At 46.8% G+C, this 23,853-nt stretch overlaps 1 protein-coding gene across 2 annotated transcripts in view; it reads left to right on the forward strand.

Moving 5' to 3' along the window:
• Nucleotides 1-23,853, forward strand: part of BTBD11 (BTB (POZ) domain containing 11) — a 365,311-nt gene that overhangs the window by 297,058 nt on the left and 44,400 nt on the right. For both annotated transcript variants that reach the window (XM_011975542.1, XM_011975543.1), the window contains 7 exons: nt 7,705-7,870; nt 10,295-10,384; nt 12,558-12,659; nt 14,586-14,679; nt 14,798-14,933; nt 15,654-15,874; nt 17,459-17,637. In XM_011975542.1, the coding sequence (XP_011830932.1) occupies nt 7,705-7,870; nt 10,295-10,384; nt 12,558-12,659; nt 14,586-14,679; nt 14,798-14,933; nt 15,654-15,874; nt 17,459-17,637 (988 nt within the window). The remainder of the gene's footprint in view (nt 1-7,704; nt 7,871-10,294; nt 10,385-12,557; nt 12,660-14,585; nt 14,680-14,797; nt 14,934-15,653; nt 15,875-17,458; nt 17,638-23,853) is intronic.

Genomic DNA, 23,853 nt, shown 5'->3' on the forward strand with positions numbered 1-23,853 from the left:
AATTTGTTTAATGATTATCACAGGAGATCTCTGACACTTAATGAGAGCTGTGTGCTGAGCGTGGTACTCTGCTAAGCACTATACACAAATTATCTTATTTCATTCATATCCAAAATCCTGTAAAGAAGGTATGACTAAGTTCACTGTATAGGTGAGAAAACGGAGCAACAAAGTGGTTATGTAACTGGCCCTGAGATCACACAACTGCCAAGTAGCAGATTTGGGATTTGAGATACCAGAGTTTATGCTCATAATCGCTATACTAGCTTTAAAACATAATAAATGCATAAAGATGTCCAGGACCTCACCAGCTTGCATTTGGCACTCAGAAAGCATCCAGAGATCAGCAGAATGCATTAACTCCCCGCCTCAGTGCCGCCTCCTTCCCAAGAGAGAGAAAGCAACACCATCACTTGCTGTCCTCAGGCCTGCAAGCCTCCTGGAAAACATCTTTCTAAAGTTATGTCCCTGAAGTGGTGGAAGATATTGAGCCTATCTCTCGGGGCTGGGGCACTTGAAAATCAGAGAAATTGACCACCTCGGTAGTTGCCCTCTCACTTAAATTGATCAGGTTTTATACTGCATCATTGAAAGCCTCTTGAAGGGAAAACCATAAAGCTGGTTGCCTTCTAGTGATGCCCCAGGTGACCAGCTGAATAGATTTCTGCATAAATAAGTCAGGCACTCAGGAGGGCACACTTATTTGTCCAGGCCGCGGAGGGACATGTTGGTTTACAGTGGTGGAGATCCTTCAGGAACTTTCTGGAAAGACTGTATGGGGCTCTCAGCCACATTTACAGACATGCTACAGGAACTTTTTTTTTTCTTTTTTTGCAGAGTTAAACATTTCCAACAAATCGGGTTGAACAGAAAGTCACAGTTGTCGTAGATTTTTATGGAAAATGTTTCTTACCTGCTCTAGTTCACTTGCCTGACTTACCTGGTAAAATTCAGTAACCACAACCATTATTTATTATTTATTTTGGATGACCAAGGGATTATTGATAAACAGATGCCTTCTGGGGCCTCCTTTCAAGAATGAAGACCACACAATGTCAAAGGACACTCTCTTCAGTAAAAGGTTTTGGGGACACTGGATATCCACATGCAGAAGAATGAAATTGAACCCTTATGTCATTCATATACACAAATCAGCTCAAAATGTAAGACCTGAAACTGTAAAACCACTAGAAAACACAGGTGGAAATTTCCATAACATTGGTCTGGGCAATTATTTTTTTGGTGATGACTCCAAAAGCACAGGCAACAACAGCAAAAATAGACAAATGGGATTGCATCACATTAAAGAGCTTCTGCACAGCAAAGGAAACAATCAACAGGGTGAAGAGACAACTTATGGAATGGGAGAAAATACTTGCAAATCATACATCTGATATGGGGTTAATATCCAAAATATATCAGGAACTCAAACAACTCAATAGCAAGGAAATTATCCGATTAAAAACATGAGTGAGGGCCAGGTGCGGTTGCTCACGTCTGTAATCCCAGCGCTTTGGGAGGCTGAGGCAGGAGGATCATGAGGTCAGGAGATCGAGACCATCCTGGCTAACACAGTGAAACCCCATCTCTACTAAAAATACAAAAAATTAGCCAGGTGTGGTGGCAGGCGCCTGTAGTCCCAGCTACTTGGGAGGCTGAGGCAGGAGAATGGCGTAAACCAGGAAGGCGGAGCTTGCAGTGAGCCGAGATCACGCCACTGCACTCCAGCCTGGGTGATAGAGTGAGACTCCGTCTCAAAAAAAATGAGTGAAGGCCGGGCACAGTGACTCACGCCTGTAATCCTAGCACTTTGGGAGGCCAAAGCAGGCAGATCACTTGAGCTCGAGTTTGAGATCAGCCTGGCCAACATAGAGAAACTCTGTCTCTACTAAAAATATAAAAATTAGCTGGGCTTGCTGGTGTATGCCTGTAATCCCAGCTACTCAGGTGGCTGAGGCATGAGAGTCGCTTGAACCCAGGAGGCAGAGGCTGCAGTGAGCTAAGATTGCACTACTGCACTCCAACCTGGACAACAGAGAGAATAAAAATAATGAGCGAAGGTCCTAAACATGTCATTTCTCAAAAGAAGACATACAAATGGCCAACAGGTATATGAAAAAATGCTCAATATTGCTAATCATCAAGGAATGCAAATTAAAACTACAATGAGATATCGCTTCACACCTGTTAGAATGGCGGTTACCCAAAAGATGAAATATAAAAGTGTTGGCAAGGGTGTCAAGAAAAGGAACCGTTGTACACTGTTGGTGGGAATGTAAATTATTACAGCCATTATGGAAAATGGTGTGGAAGTTCCTCAAAAAATTAAAAATAGAACTACTATATGATCCAGGAATCCCATCACTGGCTGTATATCCAAAGGAAATGAAATCAGTATATCAGAGAGATCTCCGCACTCCTATGTTTATTGCAGCACTGTTCACAATTGCCAAAATATGGAATCAACCTGCCTATCAACAGATGAATGGATAAAGAAAATGTGGTATCTGTGCACAGTGGAATTACTATTCAGTCTTAAAAAAAAAGAAGGAAATCCTGTCATTTGTGACAAAGTCGATAAACCTGGAGAACGTTATGTTAAGTGAAATAAACCAGGCACAAAAGGACAAACACCACATGATCTCGCCATAAATAAATATGTGAAGTAAGTAATGCATTTGGTAATTAGCCTGATTTGGCCATACCACAGTGTATTCATGTGGTGCATCATAAATACATACCATGCTTAATGGTTAATTAAAACGTAATTGATTTTTTTAAGAATGAATGGTAGATCATGCATGTCTCACCTATCCATTGGTGCAGTGTGTGTCAGGCACTGATGAGTATACAATAGACAACAAGGTAGATGTGGTCCTGCCCCCTGGAGACTGGCATGCTATTGGAAAAAACAAATATTTTTAAAGTAAATAAAATAGTCACAAACTGTGAAAAATGCTAACAAGGAGACAAACAAAATTGGCCTGGAGAGCCCTGGCTTGGATGGACGCGTCAGAAATGTCCTGCGGAGAGCCAGGGGAAGGACCTTCCAGGGAGAGGGAACCGCAGGAGCTGAGTCCTCTAGGCAGGAAGGCCACTGCCTGCTGAAGGGTCAGAAGAAAGAGGAGAGTCGCTGTTGCAGAGTGAAGGAGGGAGACAAGCCGGGAAGGGGGTGGGGCCCAGAGCCTGTAGAGCTCAGCAGGCCCTGCCTGGAGAGCTGGACTTTATCCTCAGTACACTGGAAGGCAGTGGAAGGTTTTAAGCAGGGGCATAGCATGGTTCTACTGATGTTTTAAGCTCACTCTGACCTTGTGTAAGAGACTGGTTTGGATGGGGAGAATGAAAGCAGGAAGACCAGCTAGGAGGCTGTGGCAGTAACTGGATACCTCAGATGGATGCTGTTCTTTGAGACCCAGGTGGGGCAGCCGAGGTGGAGAGAAGTGGATGGATTTGGGATTTCATTAGCAAAACCAACAGCTAATGGAATGGATATGGGCATGAGAAAAGGTTCTGGCCTTAGTACCTGGGTGGACAGTGGTGCTGTTTACTGAGATGGGATGACTGAGGGACAAGTTTGGAGGAAGGGGATAGGAGAGTTAATGAAAAGTTCCATTTGGGACCTCCTAAATTTAAGGGTCTGAGAGCCACCCAGAGCTGAGCTCAAGGAGACAGCTATATGTGTGGAGTCATAGGCATGGTGGAGGGAGAGGGCCAGGTCCCACTGAAGAGGGCAGGATGAGGGGTCAGGTCAAAATCTGGCCCACCACTTACCAGCTCTGTGACTTTGACAGTTTTCTTAAAGTTTCCTCATCTGTGGAGTGGGGCTTCCGGCAGCTCCTACCTACATCAGGATTTGTTGTGATGGTTTGAGTTCGTACACAGAAAGAGCTAACATTTCAATAGTGAGAATTCAGTAAATGTCAGCTTCCTGTAATAACAATTATCATCATCTTAGCTACAGTAATTTTCTTGCCATTTGTCTCTTTCTAATTAGAATCAAGTACCTTGATAGCTGGTAAACACTTCTCCTGATGTTCTTGGAATTATTCATTTACGAGTCTGTGAGCTCTGAGAACACAGGGTCTGTGTCTCCCACCTTTGTAGTCCCGTAGTGTGGGGCCCAGCACACTGCAGGTGCCCAGTAATGTTTATCCAGTCATATGAAATGAAGAATGTATATTTTTCATGCAAAAATGCATATTTGATTGAATCCATCAAGCATGAAGGATATCAGAAGGAACTTAGACAAAAAAGAAGAAACTCCAATGGGTGTCTTTCTGTGACAATAATTTACAGCATCTTTGCTCCCAAGAAGGGAGCTCTTGCTTTCAGAAAGGAGCCTCTTCCAGAATTGGATAGTGGTCTGTGAGAAAGGGTTTCTCTATAGTGAGTCAAATCTGATACCTCCCTGGGATTTGTACACACACAACCCCAATTGAGGGTCCAGAATTTTCAGTACGGCACATCCAGGCCTGTGCGCACCTCTCCGGAAGCCTCTGTGATGTGTGCTCTGGGACCTTGCTCTCTTACTCTGGCCTGCCTCCCTCTGTCATGTTCATTTTGTCTGAAGCTCCTTCCTTACCCATTTTTCAGGGATTGTTGGTCCCTTGGATGAAGCCCACTGTTGCAGCAAGGGTCCCCCCTCCTCCCCTGGAGATAGATGCTGTGTTTACATTCTGGAAGGATCCATGGTTTCTCCTTGTGTTCTTTCTGGGGCGCTAGTCTCTGCCCTCTCCCAGATAAAAGTCAAGACATCCAGTTATATTTCAGTTTCAGATAAACAATGAATAATGTTTTTAGTATAAGTGTGTCCCATGAAATATTTCTCAAGTATTTTTATTTGCTAAATCTGGTAACCCTAGCTGTAGGAGAGCCACGTTCAAGGCCCCTATGAGCTGGGCCAAGAAGTTCTATGGCTCAGCCACGTTCTGTGCCCTAGAAGCTCAGGTCTCGGATGCTGATGCCATAGACTGAAGCCAGGCCCCGGTCCTCCAGCCAGTCCTCCGCCACTACCAGGGTAACCCTCTGTCTTCCCTGGATAGCCTTTCAACAGCGTTTGGGTGTTCTTGACTTTCCCACCTGCCATGAAAAGCCCTTAATCCTGGAGTCCAGATTCTGATCAACTCTGGGCCCCTAAGTACCTTTCATTGTCCCTCCCAGGACTCTCCTACAAATAGGCCCTTGGAGGCCTGACCTGACGCTTAGGTCCTGAGACAGGTGTGCAGAGCAGACCCCCCAGCTCAACACCAGGCTTCTGACTCCAGTCTTTGGAGTCCATCTGCATCCCAGCAGGTCCCCCTGGTGGCCAGAAGCAAACGCTTCATGTCTAGCATCTAGAGCCAAAGCATCTCCTACCCCTGGGTTCCCATTCCGGGATAGTTTTCAGACCAAGGCTCCTCCGCAGAGATGAGTGATATGTCAGGAAACCAGGGACAGGCCAGGGCCACACACATCACATTCACTTATTGGGACTCTTGTGGTCATTCACTCCTCAGGTGCTCAGGAGTCTCAGCGCCATAAGCCTGGGACAATGGCCCCCTCTCATTCCTCACAAACTTCGCCCTTACTTCCACCACAAAGTGGGTTCATTAGAGGCAGGAACAGAACCAGGAATCTCAAACACCAGGCTCCTCCCCTTAGTTCCCACCCCCTGAGTCAGCAAGCAGGGGGAGCGTGAGGGGGTCTGGGACAGCTCTGACTCTAGATGACACACCTGCCTCTGGGTAGGGGCAGTGCATATCTGAGAAGCGGGCAGGCACACATGGAGAAGACAGAGTCCACGCCCTCTGCTCCATCCCAGAAGTCACTATGTCAACTTAGCCCCTCATCACTTCACACTTTGGCAGTGGCTTCTGTCCACTCAGCTGGTTCAGTTGGCTCTAGCACGTCTCCCGGCCTCTAGAGTTGGCTCAGGCCCACCCTCCATCCTCTCCTAGGGTTGGCCATCCAACCATATCACTCCCTTCACGGCTTTTAAGGATAAAGTCTGAAGCCTTAAGGACTACGTCACATGTCCTCTGTGGTCTAGGCCCTGCTTACCTCAGCTTCTGCCTAGAAGTTTATGCCCCAGAAACACTGAAACCTCCGTGGTTACCCTCACACAGCCTGCATGTCTCGACACCATACTTTTGCTCATACTGGTCCTGCTCACAGCTTTTCTGCTCTCTCTTCTCGTATCTCCTGAGTTAAGACACAAGCCAGATGCAGTTGCTCATGCTTGTAATTCCAGCACTTTGAAAGGCCAAGGCAGGAGAATTGCTTGAGGCCAGGAGTTCGAGAGCAGCCTGGGCAACATAACAAGACCCTGTCTTTACAAAAACAAATTTTTGATGAGCTGGGTGTGGTGGTGCATCCCCATAGTCTCAGCTACCGGAGTAACTAAGACAGGAAGATCACTTGAGCCCAGAGGTCTGAGGCTGCAGTGAGCTATGATCGCACCACTGCATTTTAGCCTGGGCGACAGAGCAAGACCCTGCCTCAAAAATTAAAATAAAATAAAATAAAATAAAATAAAAATAAAATAAAATAAAAAGACACAGATAGCCCAATGGTCATCTCCCTCAGGAAGCCTTGCTGGATCCCCTAGTCTCTGCCTGGCCACTTCCTTGCACTCCCGCAGCACATGTGTTCTGTAACAGTGCATGCCTCTTACCCCTCAATTCTTGCATTTGCCACATTGAATTATAACAACCCATTCCTGTGTCCTCTCCTTTTCCAGGCAGTGGGGCCCCAAGAGCAGGGATGGTGACATGTTGACCTTTGTGTTTTCAGCACCTAGAACAGAGCTTAGCACAAACAGGTATTCAATAAATGCTTAGTGATTTGATTTAATAATTAATTGATTGATCAGTTCATTGTGAGAAGGAAGTAATATCCTTTATAAGCAGAATTTGTAGCACTTTCTTGATTCCATTGATTCTCCTCCCCACCCTTCCCTAACCTCTTTCTCAATGCTCCGGGCTGGCTGGATGACAACTTCCCATGCACCTTGCCATTGATATTCCCGTTTGATCTTGCCAGTTCTCTGTCTTGCGACTGTTTTGAATGCAGAGAATCCACCCAGTATGTGTTCATTCAGCTCCCATTAACCTCTGTGTCCTTTGCCCTCTCGGGCCCTGGGATGGAGAGGCTCACCAGACAAGGCCCTTGATCTCAGAAGTCCCCAGCCTAGAGCAGGCAGTCAGACAAATAAACAGGCAAATAGTTAGGTCCTGTGATTGCAGGACAGGGGGATGGTAGATGAACAGGCCAGCTCTCCACACAGACCACCTGGGTTCAAATCCTAGCTCCACTGCTTTCACACTGTGTAGCCTTGGAGAGGGCCCTTATCTGCATCTGTTTCCCCATGGGTAAAAGAGAGGTCACAGGATTTACCTCTTGGGCTATGTGGGGATTCAATGAATTAATTCATGCAAAGAGCTTAGCAAGAGTGCCTAGTCCATAGTAAATATTCAATACGTATTAGTCGTTATGTGACTTAGCTCAGTATGCCATGGGAGCACACAAGAGACTAGACAGATTCACAGCAGTCATAAAGGACAAAGGATCAAGAGACATCCGGAGGCAATCATTTTAATTGGAGTCTAGGAACAGGCAATTTACATGAAACACAAATGCAGTGTTCCAGGGTACTTCCTGCAGAGTTTGTCCCTGTGCCCCTCTGGGAAGCCGCTGCACCCGCATGATGTCTCTTCCCTTCCTTAGGGCTGACGACTGCTTTTGTGCATCTCGGAAGCTGGATGCAGTGGCCATCGAAGCCAAGTTTAAGCAGGACCTGGGTTTCCGGATGCTGAACTGTGGACGAACAGACTTGGTGAAGCAGGCGGTGTCTCTGCTGGGACCTGATGGGATCAATACCATGAGTGAACAGGTACAGGGGCCAAGGGTCTGAACGCTCCCCACCTCCTCCATGTGCACCAGCCCTGGCAAGACAGAGACAGCTGATGAATCCCCACCGCAGGTGTTGGGCAGAGGCTCCCCCTGCTGACGGTTTAGATTGCTTGCTTGCTTGTGTTTTTCTTCAGTTTTTAAAATATCTTAGAAAAATACTGTGGTTCATCTTTATAGAAGTAGCACATGATCATTGCAGCTGAAATGGAAAAGGGAGGAAAAATAGGCCCATTCCAGAAAGGAAATAATGCCATCACCATGTAACCATCATTTATATTTAGTATCTGTCCTTCAAGTCCTTCTTCCAGGGTTAAAATTAGTTCTCTGCTTGTCTGTCTGTTCCTGCACAGGACAAGCCCAGACAGATTTCATCAAACTTTTAGAGTATGTTTAAGATGCACAAAAGTCATTCTGGGGACCCTAGGAGGTGCCTCAGAGATAGGCAGCTATCCCCCCTAACTCCTGAAACTGAGGTACAGTGAGAGATACGTGGGCCCACCAGTCAGGGAGATACCTTGTGTGGTGAACTGTCATGGACAGAGAAAACAAACAGCAGTTATAAATGCAAGTCTCACATGGAAAGTCACAAGAGACAGATGGGGCCGCTTCTCACATGGCAGCTCATGCAGTGAGTTCCAGAGAGGGAATGACAGGGACTATTTATTTAACTACAGCTATAGTAATTTTATTGAGCAACACCAAGGAGCTCTAATACACACAAACACAAATGCAGACATACATGTATATTTATATTCTTTTTAAAACCCCAGGGATTTATTACATTTTGCCTTTTTCAATATTTTATATTAAAGTTCCTTTGCAATATTGTTGAATATTCTTTTTTTTTTTTAAGAGATGAGATCCCACTATGTTGTCCAGGCTGGCCTTGAACTTTTAGGCTCAAGAGATCCTCCTGCCTCAGCCTCCTGAGAAGCTGGGACTACAGGTGTGCACCACCACATCCAGCTTATTTTTATATTTTTTATAGACACAGGGTCTCGCTACACTGCTCAGGCTGGTCTCGAACTCTTGGCCTCAAGGGATCCTCCCACCTTGGCCTCCCAAAATGCTGGGATTACAGGCATGAGCCACTGGGCCCAGTGTCTTTTTTTTTAAATCACTTTTAATGGCTACACAAAATGGTCATTATTATTTATTCATTGACCAGGCCTCAATTGTTGGAAATTTAGGTCGTTTCAAATTATTTTTATTAATAATGCTAAGCTAAATATATTTACACGAGTCTTTGTTCAAATCTGTGATTATTTCATTAGGGAAATTTTTTAAATGCAAATAGTGGCTCAAACGCACCCGCTTTTCTTAAGGTTCTCAATCTTAAATTACTTTCCCAGAACTTTTGTTTCCTTTTACACACCCTCCAGCTATATGTGTGTTCACTATTACTGTTCTGCTTATCTTTCGCCTGTTTTTCATTAGAGCTTTACTGTTTTTCTTCTTTATTCAGGAGTGCTGTTTACGTATTAGGGACATAATCCTTTGTTATAATGTGATAAATATGCCTCAATTCTTTGTTTACCTTTTGATTTTGCTTATAATGTTTTCAATTACACGTCCTCAATGCTGTAATGATTTTCGTTTGTGATTTCTTCCATTCCTTTTGTGCCTAGAAAGAGATCCACAAACCAGTTAGGTATCTTTTATGGTTTTAATTTTTGCTGTATATCTCTAATCAAACTAGAAATGATTTTGATGTGTGGCGTGAGAAAAGTCTCTAATTTGGATGTTTTCCCAAATAACCGAGTTCATGACACTGTTTGTTGAAAATCCATCCTTTCCTTCTGTTGGTTGTGATGCTTCGTTTACAGAAACAAGGGTCATTGGTGAATCTGGTATTCCTGAAGGCCATTCCTCATTCACTTGCCTTTTGCTTGCAAATGACCATGTCAAACCAGATGCAGTGATGGGCAACGCCACACGCTCAGAGGCACTCAATTTCCCTTGATGCTGACCAGCAGCTTTTATAGAGCAAAGATGACACTTGTTATATTGTGAAAGAGAAAATGTCAGATAAACAGTGTTTACCAATGAGGTAGCTTAGGGCTGATAATGCAGAATCAATCTAGAAAGTTCCTAAGAGCTTTAAGGGTTTAACAAACACCCTTAGGTCTGTTGCACCCTGAGACAGGCAAAGGAACGAAAATCCTCCAAGGCAAGGAAAGATAAATGCTGAAAAGGCCGTGGAGGCTTCCTCATCGCCTCTATTTTGGTTTCCACATGTGGAGGGTTGTGACCTTACGAGTCGCAGCGCTGCACGTTTATTTTTGTCATGCCAGAGCACAAGCATGGTCTCCGAAACACAAGTAAGATTTTTCATTTGTTATCGTCGACTGACCACGGCCACCTTGTAAACGTTCTCTGTTCTCTGGTTTTTAACTCACCACAGGGCATGACTCCCCTGATGTATGCCTGCGTCCGTGGGGACGAGGCGATGGTTCAGATGCTGCTGGATGCCGGAGCTGACCTGAATGTGGAGGTGAGGGTGCAGAGGCCTGCAGGGCCCCTCGGCCGGCAGTCTCCAGGGGAAGGCGAGCAAGAAAGGGAGGCTATTTCTCCCAAGAGCTGCCGCTGAGGGTGCACAGTGCAACACATAGATCCTTCCTGTGTCCTTTTAGTTGCTGTGGCCCTGGTGAGACCACCATCCTGAGGCCCCAGCTCAACCAAACCCCAAGGAGCTGCCTGCATGTATGTTATGTTTAAAAACAACCAACATAACCGCAAGGAGCACTGGCTTTTCCTTGACTCGGCCGTCCCGATTTCCAGAGTTCCCGATTCCCACGGCTGATCCATTTCTTCTAGGATGGGGCAGAAAGAGCACTCCTGAGCCATCAGCCCTCTCTTTCCACTGAACACACAGCAGAGGAGGCACTGACTCAATCCCTACACTGAAGTCTCCCTCCTGCAGATCCTCCATGCTCCCCCTCCAAACCCTGTTTGGCTCACCTTGTTGGCTGAGTTGACAGATCTTAAAGCTAATCTCAGAGCTTCCCTGAGACAATGTGGTCTGGTGGAAAGCATGTCCCCCCAAAAACCCTGCCCTCCCTTCCCCCCTGCAACACTGGCCTTAGAATCTGACAGATTTGGGTTCAAGTTCGGATGCCACCACTGCCCTGGTGACTTGCTTTTGTGCTTGGGCAAGTACCTTAACCTTTTTTCTCCCAATCTGCAGAATGGGAGAATAATCGCACCCATCTCATATAGTTGTCAGAAGGGATATAGAGAGTAAGTTTGGAACTCAGTTAATATTGGTCCCTCCACCCACACCCCAACCTCGTCATAGGTGAAATACCACCTTTTTACCATGTTCTGCGCTGCCTGAAGACCTGCTCTCCCTGGCGGCAAGATATTGGCAGTATCAGACAGCAAAGAGATTGATGGGCTGAAATCATCATTCAGCAACCCTGGGAAACCTTTTCAGTTCAAAATTAGATGCCCTTGCAGTCTCAGTACTGAGTGTGTGTGTTTTTTTAAATGTGAGTTTTATATTTATCTGAGAAAAGCAGACAATAGACATAGTTTTGGATCCAGAATCATTTTGGATCCTATAACTTTGGAATCTGTGGGGATTTTCCCTCCTGCTGTGAATCCTTAAGCACCATGCAGACCCGCGCAAGGGGTCCTCAGCGTTGGGTTCTAGGGCATTCTCGGGTCCTCTCTAGCCCATCCCACGGATCTCAGCTCAGGCCTTCCTCCGGTGGATGCTTAGTGAACCAAACTGCTCTGAGTGAAGCAGGCATTGAGGTTACATGACCCCAGGAGTGTTTGGGAGAAAAGCTCCATGTGGGTGCTGCTCTTGCAAGAGCCTAGCCTTCAGCTGCCCTGTCTCTTCTCTCTTGGCCTGCAGTGTTTTGAGGCCCCCATCCTGAAAGCCCAGTCTCAGATTGTTCATTCGTGATGTGTCCTAGAAAAGCTTCATGCCCATATTGCGGTAGCACCAGAGGGTCCTTGTCAACCAGGAAGCCAGCAGAAGAGTGAAATGAGAACAGGGTAGGGCCAGTTGTGATCAGACGGTGAAGTTCCTCCATCAGACGAGTGATGGACTTCCCTGGCTTGAAAGCTGAAAGCAGACCGTCCCTTGCCTGGGGTTTGCCACCACTGAGAATCTCTCTTAAAAGTATGGATGGCATGGTAGTGGCATCTCATGCTCTCTGACATCCTGTAGCTCCCAGAACCACCACCCTCTGTTAGGTAGAAAGAGGAAGGAGACAGGCCAGAAAGCTGGCTCATTGTAATCGCCATTACAGCTTCTCCAAAGCACCTTAGAGGCGATCAGAATCATCCATTATTTCCTTTCAGAGAAGCAAAGGGGTCCTTATGCACAGAGGACGTAAAGTCACTGAGACATTTTCTCACTGCCTTCAAGGGTAAAATCTCCAAAACACGGACTTCCAGTGTCCTGGCTTTGGGGAATTGCTTTGGTCTTTGTTCTTACAAACACAAACAGGACAGATCCACAGCTTTGGTGAGACGTGTTTGGAGCATCCAGCAGTGGAAAATCCCTGCCCTGTATTGCCAGCTCTGCCCAAGGCATCCTCCAGGATGTCTTTTTGTCCATCTCTAGCCCATATGCCCAGCCACAGATAGGTCAAATTTGCTAGCCTAAGTATTGTGAAGGTCACATTTTGAAAATAACTTCAATTTGTTTATAGGTTGTCAGTACTCCTCATAAATATCCATCCGTCCACCCCGAGACCCGCCATTGGACGGCTCTGACTTTTGCTGTGTTGCATGGACATATTCCTGTAGTTCAGGTATTAACGTATTTCCCTATCCACATCTGACCTTTGATTTTACCTCTTCCATAACACACATCTGTACCTCTCCCAGCATGCATATTCTCTAAGACATTCATATTGGTTAACTGCAATTCAATATAGCATATTCATATCATGTGAATAAAAATATTATATGTAGTGATCTATATGGCCAGGCTTTAACCAATATGAAATGATCACGTATCCACACACAGCCTCACACACAGAGTGACAGACCCATGAAGTTCTTCCTGGTTGCTCTGGGGTGGGGCCTCAGCTGTTTTCATGGATTTGTTCATTTTGCTTGTTGCAACATGAACATGGTTGCTACTGATATCTTAGAACCTTCCCTTAGGTGTGACCCCTGGTGTTTGTGTAGAATCCAGTGGTTTCCAGCCAGTGGGAGGAAGCATCCAAGACACCAAGGGAGTGTTTCCAAAAGACACTTGCTTGGATCCCACTTCTTGAGAATCAGATCCAGGAGGTCTAGAGTAGGGCCTTGGCTATGTGTCTTCTGAAACAGCTCCAAGCACAGTGACGTGTCCTCATTGGAGGTCCTTTGGGCATATAAATGTGTATTGCTTGCACTTTTTCTGGCTGTTGTAGTTGCTGTTCAGTGAACAGCCATACAGTACATTCTAAATCATAAGCGTGATCTTTACTTCATCAGAAAAGAGAGATCAGCATCCGAGTTCATGACCACACCTGGTCCTGTAGTGAGTGCTGCGCTTTGGGCACATCAGGAACTCACCTCCTTTTGTGTGGTCTATGCCTCTTGATTCCATGCAGAGCAGGGACAGTTCTGCAATGCTGGAATTTTATGGGAATCCTTTGTTGTTTCCTAGGTCATGAGAATCCTTAGAACAGATCCCAAGTCATGTTTCAGGAGGCTGAGAGTGTGATGTGTCACACTGAGAGCTGGCTTCTGCCTATAGAACAGTATGCCCAGTCCACTCCTGGTAGAGGAAACTAAGAAAGAAGGGGTCGGATGGTGGTCTGGTGGACACAGATGTCATTCTTTAACATGCAAGGACATTCTCAACCTTTAAATCAGGAATGGGAACAGTGAGCAGCCAAGCAAAGTCACACAGAAGTCAGGCCACCTCCCTGCCGCAGGGCCAGCGATCACGGAGTGCCAAGTAGGTGGCTCCCCCATGGCCGTGCCCTCAGGGAGCCCTAAGTAGGCAGTAAGGATAGCAGATTTTTCCCCCATTTTCCATCAGCAGTGCTGACAGCACATTCACTGTGAATGAGATCCAGCATGAACAGAATCCCTGCCTCTTTAGGAAGCCCAGCTATCTCAGGGAATGCACAGAATGAAGTAATATGAAGCAAAACTTCTGGAAGCTCACTCTGCCACTTTATTAACTGATCTTGCTGGCCAGAAACCTTAGCATTTGCTAAACTGTCCTCAGGGCCATCCAGGTGGGGCCCTGGGGGCCCCCCAAAGTCCTTCAGAACTCTTGAGAGTCTGTGGTTCTACGAGGCTACCCTAGTGCCCTCTGAGGCTTTGTGTAACCAGCCCAAGAGGGGAATCTTCCAGCATTCCTGTGCCAAGGACCTTTAGCCCAGTGCTTCCAGAAATGTTAATGTATGTACACATCCCCTGGAGATCTTGTTAAAATGCAGACTCTCATTCAGTAGACCTGGGTGGGGCCTGAGAGTCAGCATTTCCCACAAGCTCCCAGGTGGTGCTGATGCTGTTGTGCATGGAACACACTCTGAGTAGTCTGGGGTTCTAGCAGCAGTGAGAGGCTCTCAATTCATCCTCTGAGGTACAGTTGCCCTTCAGCCTGTGCACGCGGTCACCGACCCAGAGGGAGGGAAGGAGCGCTGGCATCTCACCGATCCCAGCAGTCTTTCCTGATGCCTGTGCACAGTGTATCTCCTCTCACCGTCTCGATGGCCGCTCTTCCTCCGCAGCTCCTTCTGGATGCTGGGGCCAAGGTGGAAGGCTCGGTGGAGCACGGCGAGGAGAACTACTCGGAAACGCCCCTCCAGCTGGCAGCTGCTGTAGGTAAGAGCTGCCAGTTCTCACCCTGGCCAGGGAGCTCCAGCGCACCCTGGCCCTTGAAGTGCCTGTGACTATATTTTTGCTTTATTCTCTTATAAAACCCCCTTCTCTGGGCTTGCAGGAAATTTTGAGCTGGTTAGTTTGCTGTTGGAGCGTGGTGCCGATCCCCTGATAGGAACCATGTACAGGAATGGAATTTCTACAACCCCCCAGGGTGATATGAACTCTTTCAGCCAGGCTGCAGCCCACGGACACAGGTAGGCTAGGATGGGCCAGAGCCAGAGATCCCGAGTGGTGCTTGTTAAAAATGCAGATTCCCAGGCCTACCCCAGACCCATTGTCTCTCTGGATGTGGGGCCCAGAGGCAGTGTGAGGTGGTCCAGGCCCCGGGCCTGGCCAGAGCGACCCTGCCTGCCAGCTGACAGCCAGCTCCATGCAGTGCACATCCACTCAGAATGCCTTATTTTACCCGCCCCTGGCCAGCTTTAAACTCACGGAGAGACGTCACTCTTGGTTGGTTTTGCTCAGAGCACGTCATGTCAGCTGCTGTGAAGTATAAGAAGCCATTTTAAAAATAATAAAACCTTTTGTGTTTGGTGACTTCCCTTCTACATCTCCTTCAGAATTTCCCCCCTGATCATCAGCTTTCATTACACATAACCCCGAGAGAAGCACATTCACTGTGGAGGGAGGGCAGGCTGACGGTGACAAGTGCAGAGTTCTAGAGCCTTCTAGATTTTTGAGGAAATCACTTAGCTCCAAGTTGCCTCAAGGAAACAAGGCCAGTCATGCCCCATCATCTCCTCCATCCTCAAAACGTGACACCCACTGTTAGGCCTCTGAAAGTGCCACCCGTTGTTCTCGTCATCCTCCCACCCAAGTTAGTGGCCCCCTGCTTCCCCAGCCTGCCCTTGCCCTGCCCCAGCAAAGCCACTTCCATCTCTGAGTGTCATCCTCTCTGGGTTTATGATTGACAGGAATGTGTTCCGCAAACTGCTCGCCCAGCCAGAGAAGGAGAAGAGTGATATCCTGTCCCTGGAGGAGATTCTGGCTGAGGGGACTGACCTGGCAGAGACAGCCCCGTCCCCCCTGTGTGCCAGCCGCAACAGCAAGGCCAAACTGAGGGCCCTGAGGGAGGCCATGTATCACAGCGCTGAGCATGGCTACGTGGATGTCACAATTGATATCAGGAGCATAGGTCAGTCTGGGCACCCTCCACCACGGGCACCATGGTGCCGCCAGCTTTAGGTCCACATGCACATGAGCACGCATGCACGCACACACACACATGCAAAACACGCACATGCACACACACACAAGGGGGCCCAGGGAGCCTCCCGTTTACCAGTTGAAACACTTCCAGGCCAAGATACCCACACCATCCCCATAGATAGCGTCCTGCCTGCCCCAAAGACCCGTCCTCAGACCATCTTTCCATGATTCCCAAACACTGGACCCTGGGGCAGGAATTCAAATCACCTGGGGAACTGGTCTGAATACCGATTGCCAGGCCCTACACCCAGAGGCTCTGCTGTCGAGGGTCTGGATGGATAAAGGCTGGAAATCTTTATATTTAACAATCATCCCAGGTGGTTCCCAGTGGTTGAGGAATCACTGCCTTTAGAGCAGCCAAGTCCACGAAGCAGCACTGGGCAGTTGTTAGGGTGAGGGCGCCCCTTTCTTACTACAACTCCTCTTGAGCTTCTGAGGGCAAATCCACTCTCAGGAAGGTTGAGCTGGCTCTTCCTTGGGTGAGCTAGCCCAGAGCCATCTCCTCCGTGTGTCTGGGGAACAAGGCTAGCCTAGCCTTCACCAGCCTAGTGGCTTTCGCTCTGGCTTGGAAACAGCCGGACCTAGCCATGGGTCCCTAAACACAAGGTGTGGCAGCCTTAAGGCAGGCTGAGGGCTGAGGAAAGACTCCTAATGCTGTTCTGGAAACGACCTCTCTCTCCAGGGAAGGTGGGGAGGGGTTAGTATGTGAAACATTTGTGCTATTGCCCTGGGAGCCCATTTTGCATGATTGTGAAGCTCGAGATTCTGAATGGGCTACTCGTTATAAACAGTAGCGAGACTCCTCGTCCGTCTGTGCCTCTGCATGAGAGGGGAGAGGCAAATTACAGCAATCAGCTGCCGGAGAGGCCCCTGTTAAAGGAGGAAGACCCGATGAAGTACCTGCAGATGGAAATCTGGTTTTGCACAGAGGAGCGGCAGGAATATCCTCCCATGTCTTCTTATTCGGGTGTGAATATCTGTCTTAGCCGGAGCTGTAAATGGTGAAGTCCACCAACGGGTTTCACCAGCTCTAAGCTCTCATCTGGGCATGGATGTGTTCCAGATCCTTGGGCACATCCACTCTTTAATCCTGGGCAAGACTCTTCTCCCCACTGAGCTTCTTTCCCCAGTAAGTAGAGGGGATGGAGCCTATGCGCTCAGAATCCAGAAGTATGGAATATGCATAAGTAGCATGCATAATAATTCCAATATACTACACGATGATTATATCTTGTGAAATGCAGCCCCTAATCATATGAGTAGCATGCAGAGATGGACACCCATAGTTGAGGGATTATGACCTTTAATTTCAACTTTTGCAGGTCTTTGGGAAAAAGTCTACGCTTGTTCTATTCGTTGGAAGTCAATCCCTTGGTCTCGTCATTTAGTAATGTCCTGGGGAAAAGCCAACTTCCAGATAAAAACTCGCCTACTCCTCTGGTTGTTTTCTGCCTTTCCCCTCTCTCTCCCCCTCCCCTGCCACCTTCCCTGGCTCCTCTTCCCGCTACAGGCGTCCCGTGGACTCTACACACCTGGCTGGAGTCTTTGCGGATCGCCTTCCAGCAGCACCGCAGGCCTCTCATCCAGTGCTTGTTAAAGGAGTTTAAGACCATTCAGGAGGAGGAGTACACGGAGGAGCTCGTGACCCAAGGCCTGCCCCTGATGTTTGAGATCCTGAAAGCCAGCAAGGTATGTGGGGTTTGAGGCTGTTGTGGTCATCGGCAGAGAACAAAGCCGGAGGTTCCCAGATCTGAACGGTATTTTAGCCTGGTGTTCCCCTTTGAGTGGGATCACTATGGTCATAGCACCCAGTGGCGAATGTACCCCAGCAGACAAAAGCTACCTGTGCACTCATTTGTGGGGCAGCTGTCTTGCTGAGCATCTGCATGAGCTGAGGCACTTGGGCACATGGGCACATGGACAGCTTAGATACCTTCTAACTCAAGGAACTTGCAGAAGAGCTAGAAAGATGATACCAACATGTGTGCCCCAACAGCATTATGAGACAGTTGATAAGACAGTATTAAATGTGGGGGTGCAGGCTAGGACAGGTGTGGGAATTCAGGAGGGAGTAATGGGAGGGTGGGCCCCCCTGAGGTGCTGAGACTAAACCATGTCAGGATGGACGATAGAAATCAGTAGGATGAGGGAAATGGGTGCAGCTTTCTGGATAAATAGAACACAGACCCTGCTGAGGTTTCTGGAAAGCCAGGCCCTGGGAGAAGGCTTTTCAGGTCGAGAGGGTCAAATGAACGTAGCTCTGACCTCTTGGGATTTACCCCTGCTGACGCCTATATCCCCAGCAACAGGGAAATGCAGCCTCTTCCTAACAGCAGTCCAGCCTTTCAACTATGACAACATTAATTCTTAAAAATCTCTTTGGGGTTGTTTGGTGATGCTCTCTAGACACTCCAGTCCCCACAGGACCCCAGCACCAGCCCTCTCACCTCTTTGCCCCAGAACAGCCTTTGTGGAACTCTGGGGTCTACCACGGAGCCTGGGAAGTCTCAGTGGAAATTGGCCTCTGAACCAAAGGGCAGTGTGGGTCCCCCTGCCAAACTGGGCTGCGTGACTGTCCATGGGGCGTTAGAGGGGACATAGGGCTGCTTCCTCCACACAGCAGGGACAGCCCTTCCGTAAGGAGGCAGCAACACAGCATCTCTGCTTTCGGAGCTCTGGGCCTTGGGTGGAAAGCAAGTCCCATTAGGTGTTCTCATTAGCACCTGTCCTTAGCCTGGTGTCCCGGGGCCATCTGCAGGCTGGATTTGTGCTTAAGGTCAAGACCCACCAGGACCCCAAATGGGAGCAGGTGCATCAGGCCTAGGATAACAAGCTTCAGCGAGTCCATGAGGAGTAAAACCTGCTGGAAGCATTTCAAAACCAAACTCCCTGCCCGACTTAAAAATAAGTAAATGAATAAAGAGGCTTTCACCTGAAATCACCTAAGAAACTGTCTTAATGAGAAACATGACTGGGTCTGTTCCCAGGGTCTGGTGTTCAATCATTTTTGAGGTTTTCTTTGTCTGTTTGTTGTTTTCAACTTTTCTTCAGGCTATACTGGGAATTCCAGAATGTATTGAGACATTCTGTTTACTAAGTAAACCTAAACTGTGAGTTCTAAAACTTTACTTTGAAATATGGCATATGTACAGAAAAGTAACCAGCTCATAACTACAAAGCCAAATGAATTTTCAAAAGATAGACAAACTGTTCAATCCGCATCCAGACCAAGAAACGGAACATGACTAGCACCCGAGTGGTCCCCTCACGCCCTGCTCTGCTGCTATCCCCCAAAGGGCCGCCACTCTCCCGATGTCTAACACCACACTTTGTTTTGCCTGGAGCCACAAGTGTGTTTGACTTGGACAGCTCATTAGATAGGAAATAGTTCTCAGAACCTGAACCCATGATTATAAGAATCTACAGGCTGCAGCGTACAAACTACCCTCCATTCACAGAAGTGGTGGGTGCTCCCATCGTTTAATAGTCAGTCATTTGAAAATCAGGTTGACTGGGTACGGGGGCTCATGCCCATAATCCCAGCACTTTGGGAGGTCGAGGTGGGAGGATCGCTTGAGCCCAGGAGTTTGAGATTAGCCTGGACAACATGATGAAACTCCATCTCTACAAAAAATACAAAAACTAACTGGGCATCGTGGTGTCTCAAGAGGAGGGAGGCAGTGAAGGGTGTTTTGCTTTTACAGGGGGTTCAATGGCATCCCCTACTGGTGAAATGTGGCTTTACACATCACATGAACTGACCACGGGCCCCGGGGGAGGTTAAAGAGGAAATCAGTTTCCCTGAGCCTGCAGGGTGAAATCACCCATTCCCCAAGCACAGCGGACATTCTTATGGTCAAAAGAAAAACTGGAGAGAGATGATGGCAGAGAAATTCCAAGTTGAGAAGACAGTCTCCTGTTGGACGATAGGGCGGCCATCCATCACATAGCCAGCCGGCATTGTTCCTTTTCCCTGCACTCTAGGATTCCTGTTCAAATGTTTGTCCAAACAAATATCTTTTTTTTTTTAAGACAAAATCTCGCTCTGTCGCCCAGACTGGAGTGCAGCAGTATGATCTTGGTTCACTACAACCTCCACCTCACAGGTTCAAGCCATTCTCGTGTCTCAGCCTCCCAAGTGGCTGGGATTACAGGCATGCACCACCATTCCTTGCTAATTTTTGTATTTTTAGTAGAAACAGCGTTTCACCATGTTGGCCAGGGTGATCTCGAACTCCTGATCTCAAGCAATCCTCCCATCTCAGCCTCCCCAAGTGCTGGGATTACAGGTGTGAGCCACTGCTTCTGGCCAAACATCTTGTTTTATCAGAGTAGTGAATAGATTATTGCCAATAAACCACTTTATGGTCAATTTATAGAAACAGCTGTCCTGTAAAGTGAGGCATATTCCTGCCACCATTCTTGGTTTGTGCTCACTCAAACCATACTTGAAATCTGACCGCACATCTGCTTCTATGTTCTTGCTTCTAAATTTGAACTTCAAATGAATTCAGCGTCTCCAGACTTCCCCAGGAGCAGAACAATATATGCATTTTTTAAAATACATCTGTTTAAAAAGAGTTCCCAATTTCTTTTTCTTTTTCTTTTTTTTTTTTTTAAGATGGAGTCTTGCTCTGTTGCTCAGGCTGGAGTGCAGTGGTGCAATCTCAGCTCACTGCAACCTCTGCCTCCTGGGTTCAGGCAATTCTCCTGCCTCAGCCTCCCAAGTATGCTGGAAACTACAGGCGCGCGCCACCACTCCCAGCTAATTTTTGTATTTTTAGTAGAGACGGGGTTTTACCACATTGGCCGGGATGGCCTCAATCTCTTGACCTCCTGATCTGCCTGCCTTGGCCTCCCAAAGTGCTGGGATTTCAGGTGTGAGCCACTGTGCCCGGCCTCTTTTTTTTTTTTTTTTTTTCTGACAAAGTCTCACTCTGTTGCCCAGGCTGGAGTGTAGTGGCCCAATCTCTGCTCACTGCAGCCTCTCCCTCCTGGGTTCAAGCGATTCTCGTGTCTCAGCCTCCTAAGTAGCTGGGATTACAGGCACCCACCACCATGCTTGGCTACTATTTGTATTTTTGGTAGAGACAGAGTTTCACCATTTTGACCAGGCTGGTCTCGAACTCCTGACCTCAGGTGATCTACCTGCCTCGGCCTCCCAAAGTGCTGGGATTACAGGCATGAGCCACCACATCTGGCCTCTAGCTTATTTTTCTAACACGTAATTCCTCTAGGCATAATCAAGAGATAATCAGGAGTGCTCACTTGGTTCCAGGCACTACTGTGGTGATGGGAGAGACATGTTCTTTATCCTCCTGGAGCTTACTGATAGGGAGCAAGAAAATAAATCAACAAAACAGAGTCAGAGCATGATCAGTGTTTACAAAATGAAATTGGACCATTATGGTCTCTGGGGGTGGGGCTGGTGAGGTCTAACTTAGACAAAATGGTCAGGAAGTTTTCCCTGAGAAAGTGGCATTTGAACAACCACCTAAGTGAGGAAAAGCTTCCAGCCATACAGAGATCTGGGGCAAAAGCATAAGAGAACTGCAGGTGATTAGGCTCCTAGTAGGAACATGTTTGTGTGCTCAAAGGAAAAAGTGTAGGAGATAAAAATCAGATTGCACTGGGCCAGGGAAAGTTTGGGTTTTCTTCTATGTGTAATGAATGGGACACGACAAGCGAGGTTTTAGATTGGGGCAAAGTGTGATCTGTGGGGGTTTTTTAAAATTTTTTTTTAAGTTTTTAAGATTTTCATTTTGTGATGAAAAACTCAAAACTTAAAATGTTTCTGTTTTTAAACTTTTTATTTTAAGATAATTATAGATTCATGCAGTTGTAAAAAGTAATACAGAGAGATTCCTGTGTACCATTTACACAGGGGGATCTCAGTTTCTCCCAACAGCAATATAAAACTATGGTAAAATATCACAACCAACATAGTGACATGATTGTCAACAAGCAGAAAATTCCCATCACCACAAGGATTCCTCATGTTGCCCTTTTAGAACCACACCCACTTCCATCCTGCCTCCACCCGTCAGCCCCTACCTAGCCTCCATTTCTCTAATTTTGTCATTTAAAGAATGTGATTTAAATGGAATCATACAGTATGTAATTTTGGAGATTGGACTTTTGGCACTTATCATAATTCTCTGAAGATCATCCAGGATGTTGCATGTATCCACAGCTTGTTCCTTTTCATTTCTGCGTAGTATTCCATGGAATAGATGTACCCCAGTTTGCTTAAGCACACAACTGTTGAAGGACATCTGAGTTGTTTCCAGTTTTAGGCTATCACAAGTAAAGCTGTTACAAACATTTATGCACAGGTTTTTGTGTGAATCTATCTTCATTTCTCTGGTATAAATGCCTAGGAGTACAACTGCTTGGTTTTACGGTAGTTGCATGTTTGGTTTTTAAATAAACTGCCAAACTGTTTTCAAAGTGACTGTACCCTTTTACATTCCCACTGGAAAAGACTGAGTAATTCAGTTTCTCCATATCCTCACTGTTTGGTGTTGTCACTATTTTTCATTTTAGCCATTCCGATAGGTATGTAGTGATATCTCATTGTAGTTTTAATTTGCATTTCCCTAAATGTCTAATGATGTTGAATATATTTTCATGTGCTTGTCCACCATCTGTATATTCTCTTCAAGTGAAATGTCTCTTTGTGTCTTAAGCTTAAGCTTGTGTTCTAAATGTTTGCATTTCTACTGTTGAATTTTGATTGTTCTTTATGTATAGTAGATACTAGTCCTTTGTCAGATATGCGGTTTGCAAATATTTTCTCCAACTCTGTAGCTTGTCTTTTCATCCTGCTATCTTGATGCTGGCATTGATTTGTTTTTATTCATTCACTTGGAGATCTTCTTGGTCCATGGTATTATGAGTGGTCTTTGATTGAAATCTGGATGTTTTCTGAGGTTCTTGATCTTATTTAGACCTTCTGCTTTAGTTGACCTTCTCTGACACTGTTCTGACAGGGGAAGAGTGGTTGTCACCTCATTATTGCCAGGTGGATGTAGAAATCCAGGTTCCCCTACTTGGCCTCTGTTGGTACGCAAGTTAGGGGCTAGTTATTCGGGGTAGGTGGGAGCAGGTAAGTGTTCTGGCCCCCATGTGGTCTTCTCTGACATGTGGTGGGGGTGGCCCCATGACTACTGGGCAGTGGTGAGAGTCTGACTCTCCAGTGGTGTCCTGTGACACCACCCCAGCAGGGAGTAGGAGAGATGCCTCATTACTGCTGGGTGAGAGGGGAACACAGGCTCCCTGGGTCTCCACTGACACCTGGGTGTCAGGGGGTTGGGCCAAATCTCTTTACTGGCTGGTGGGGATAAAGGTCCTGGCTCCCTGCTTGACCTTCAATGACACCATCTCGGTGGAGTTTCAGGGGTGCTCTGTTGCAGCCTGGCAAGGGTAGAAGTCTAGGCTTCCCACTTGACTTTTGCTGGCAAGGTGAGTCCACAAGTTTTCTGTGCTGTTTGGCTGGAGTAGAGCAGCTGTTGTCTAAAAGTTTTCTGCCTTCTAGGCTATCCCTTTAGTGGTCCTTTGGCTACAGAGAACAGGCTTTTGTTGTGGTTTTTTCCCCGTCTATGCCATCAGTTGCAGCTTCTTCAATGTCAAGTATGGGATGATAAGGCAAAAAGGAAGTCCAGTGAAACCACCACTGTGCTGCTCCTCCAGTCCTAAGCTCCCTAGGTTGTCTGCCATCTTCTCTCTACCTTTTAAAGTCTTCTTATGTTTCTTTTATATATAATGTCCAGGGTTTTTAGTTGCACTTTGCAAAAGGATTAGGGAAAAGTAGGTCTATTACATCTTCCTGAAGAGAAGTAATCATGTGTTTTTAAAAGATCAATCTGACTGCTGTGTACTATTGTCATCATCTTTTTTTTTTTT

This window comes from Mandrillus leucophaeus, unplaced genomic scaffold, assembly GCF_000951045.1.
Source record: "Mandrillus leucophaeus isolate KB7577 unplaced genomic scaffold, Mleu.le_1.0 Scaffold157, whole genome shotgun sequence".
Lineage (NCBI taxonomy): Eukaryota > Metazoa > Chordata > Mammalia > Primates > Cercopithecidae > Mandrillus > Mandrillus leucophaeus.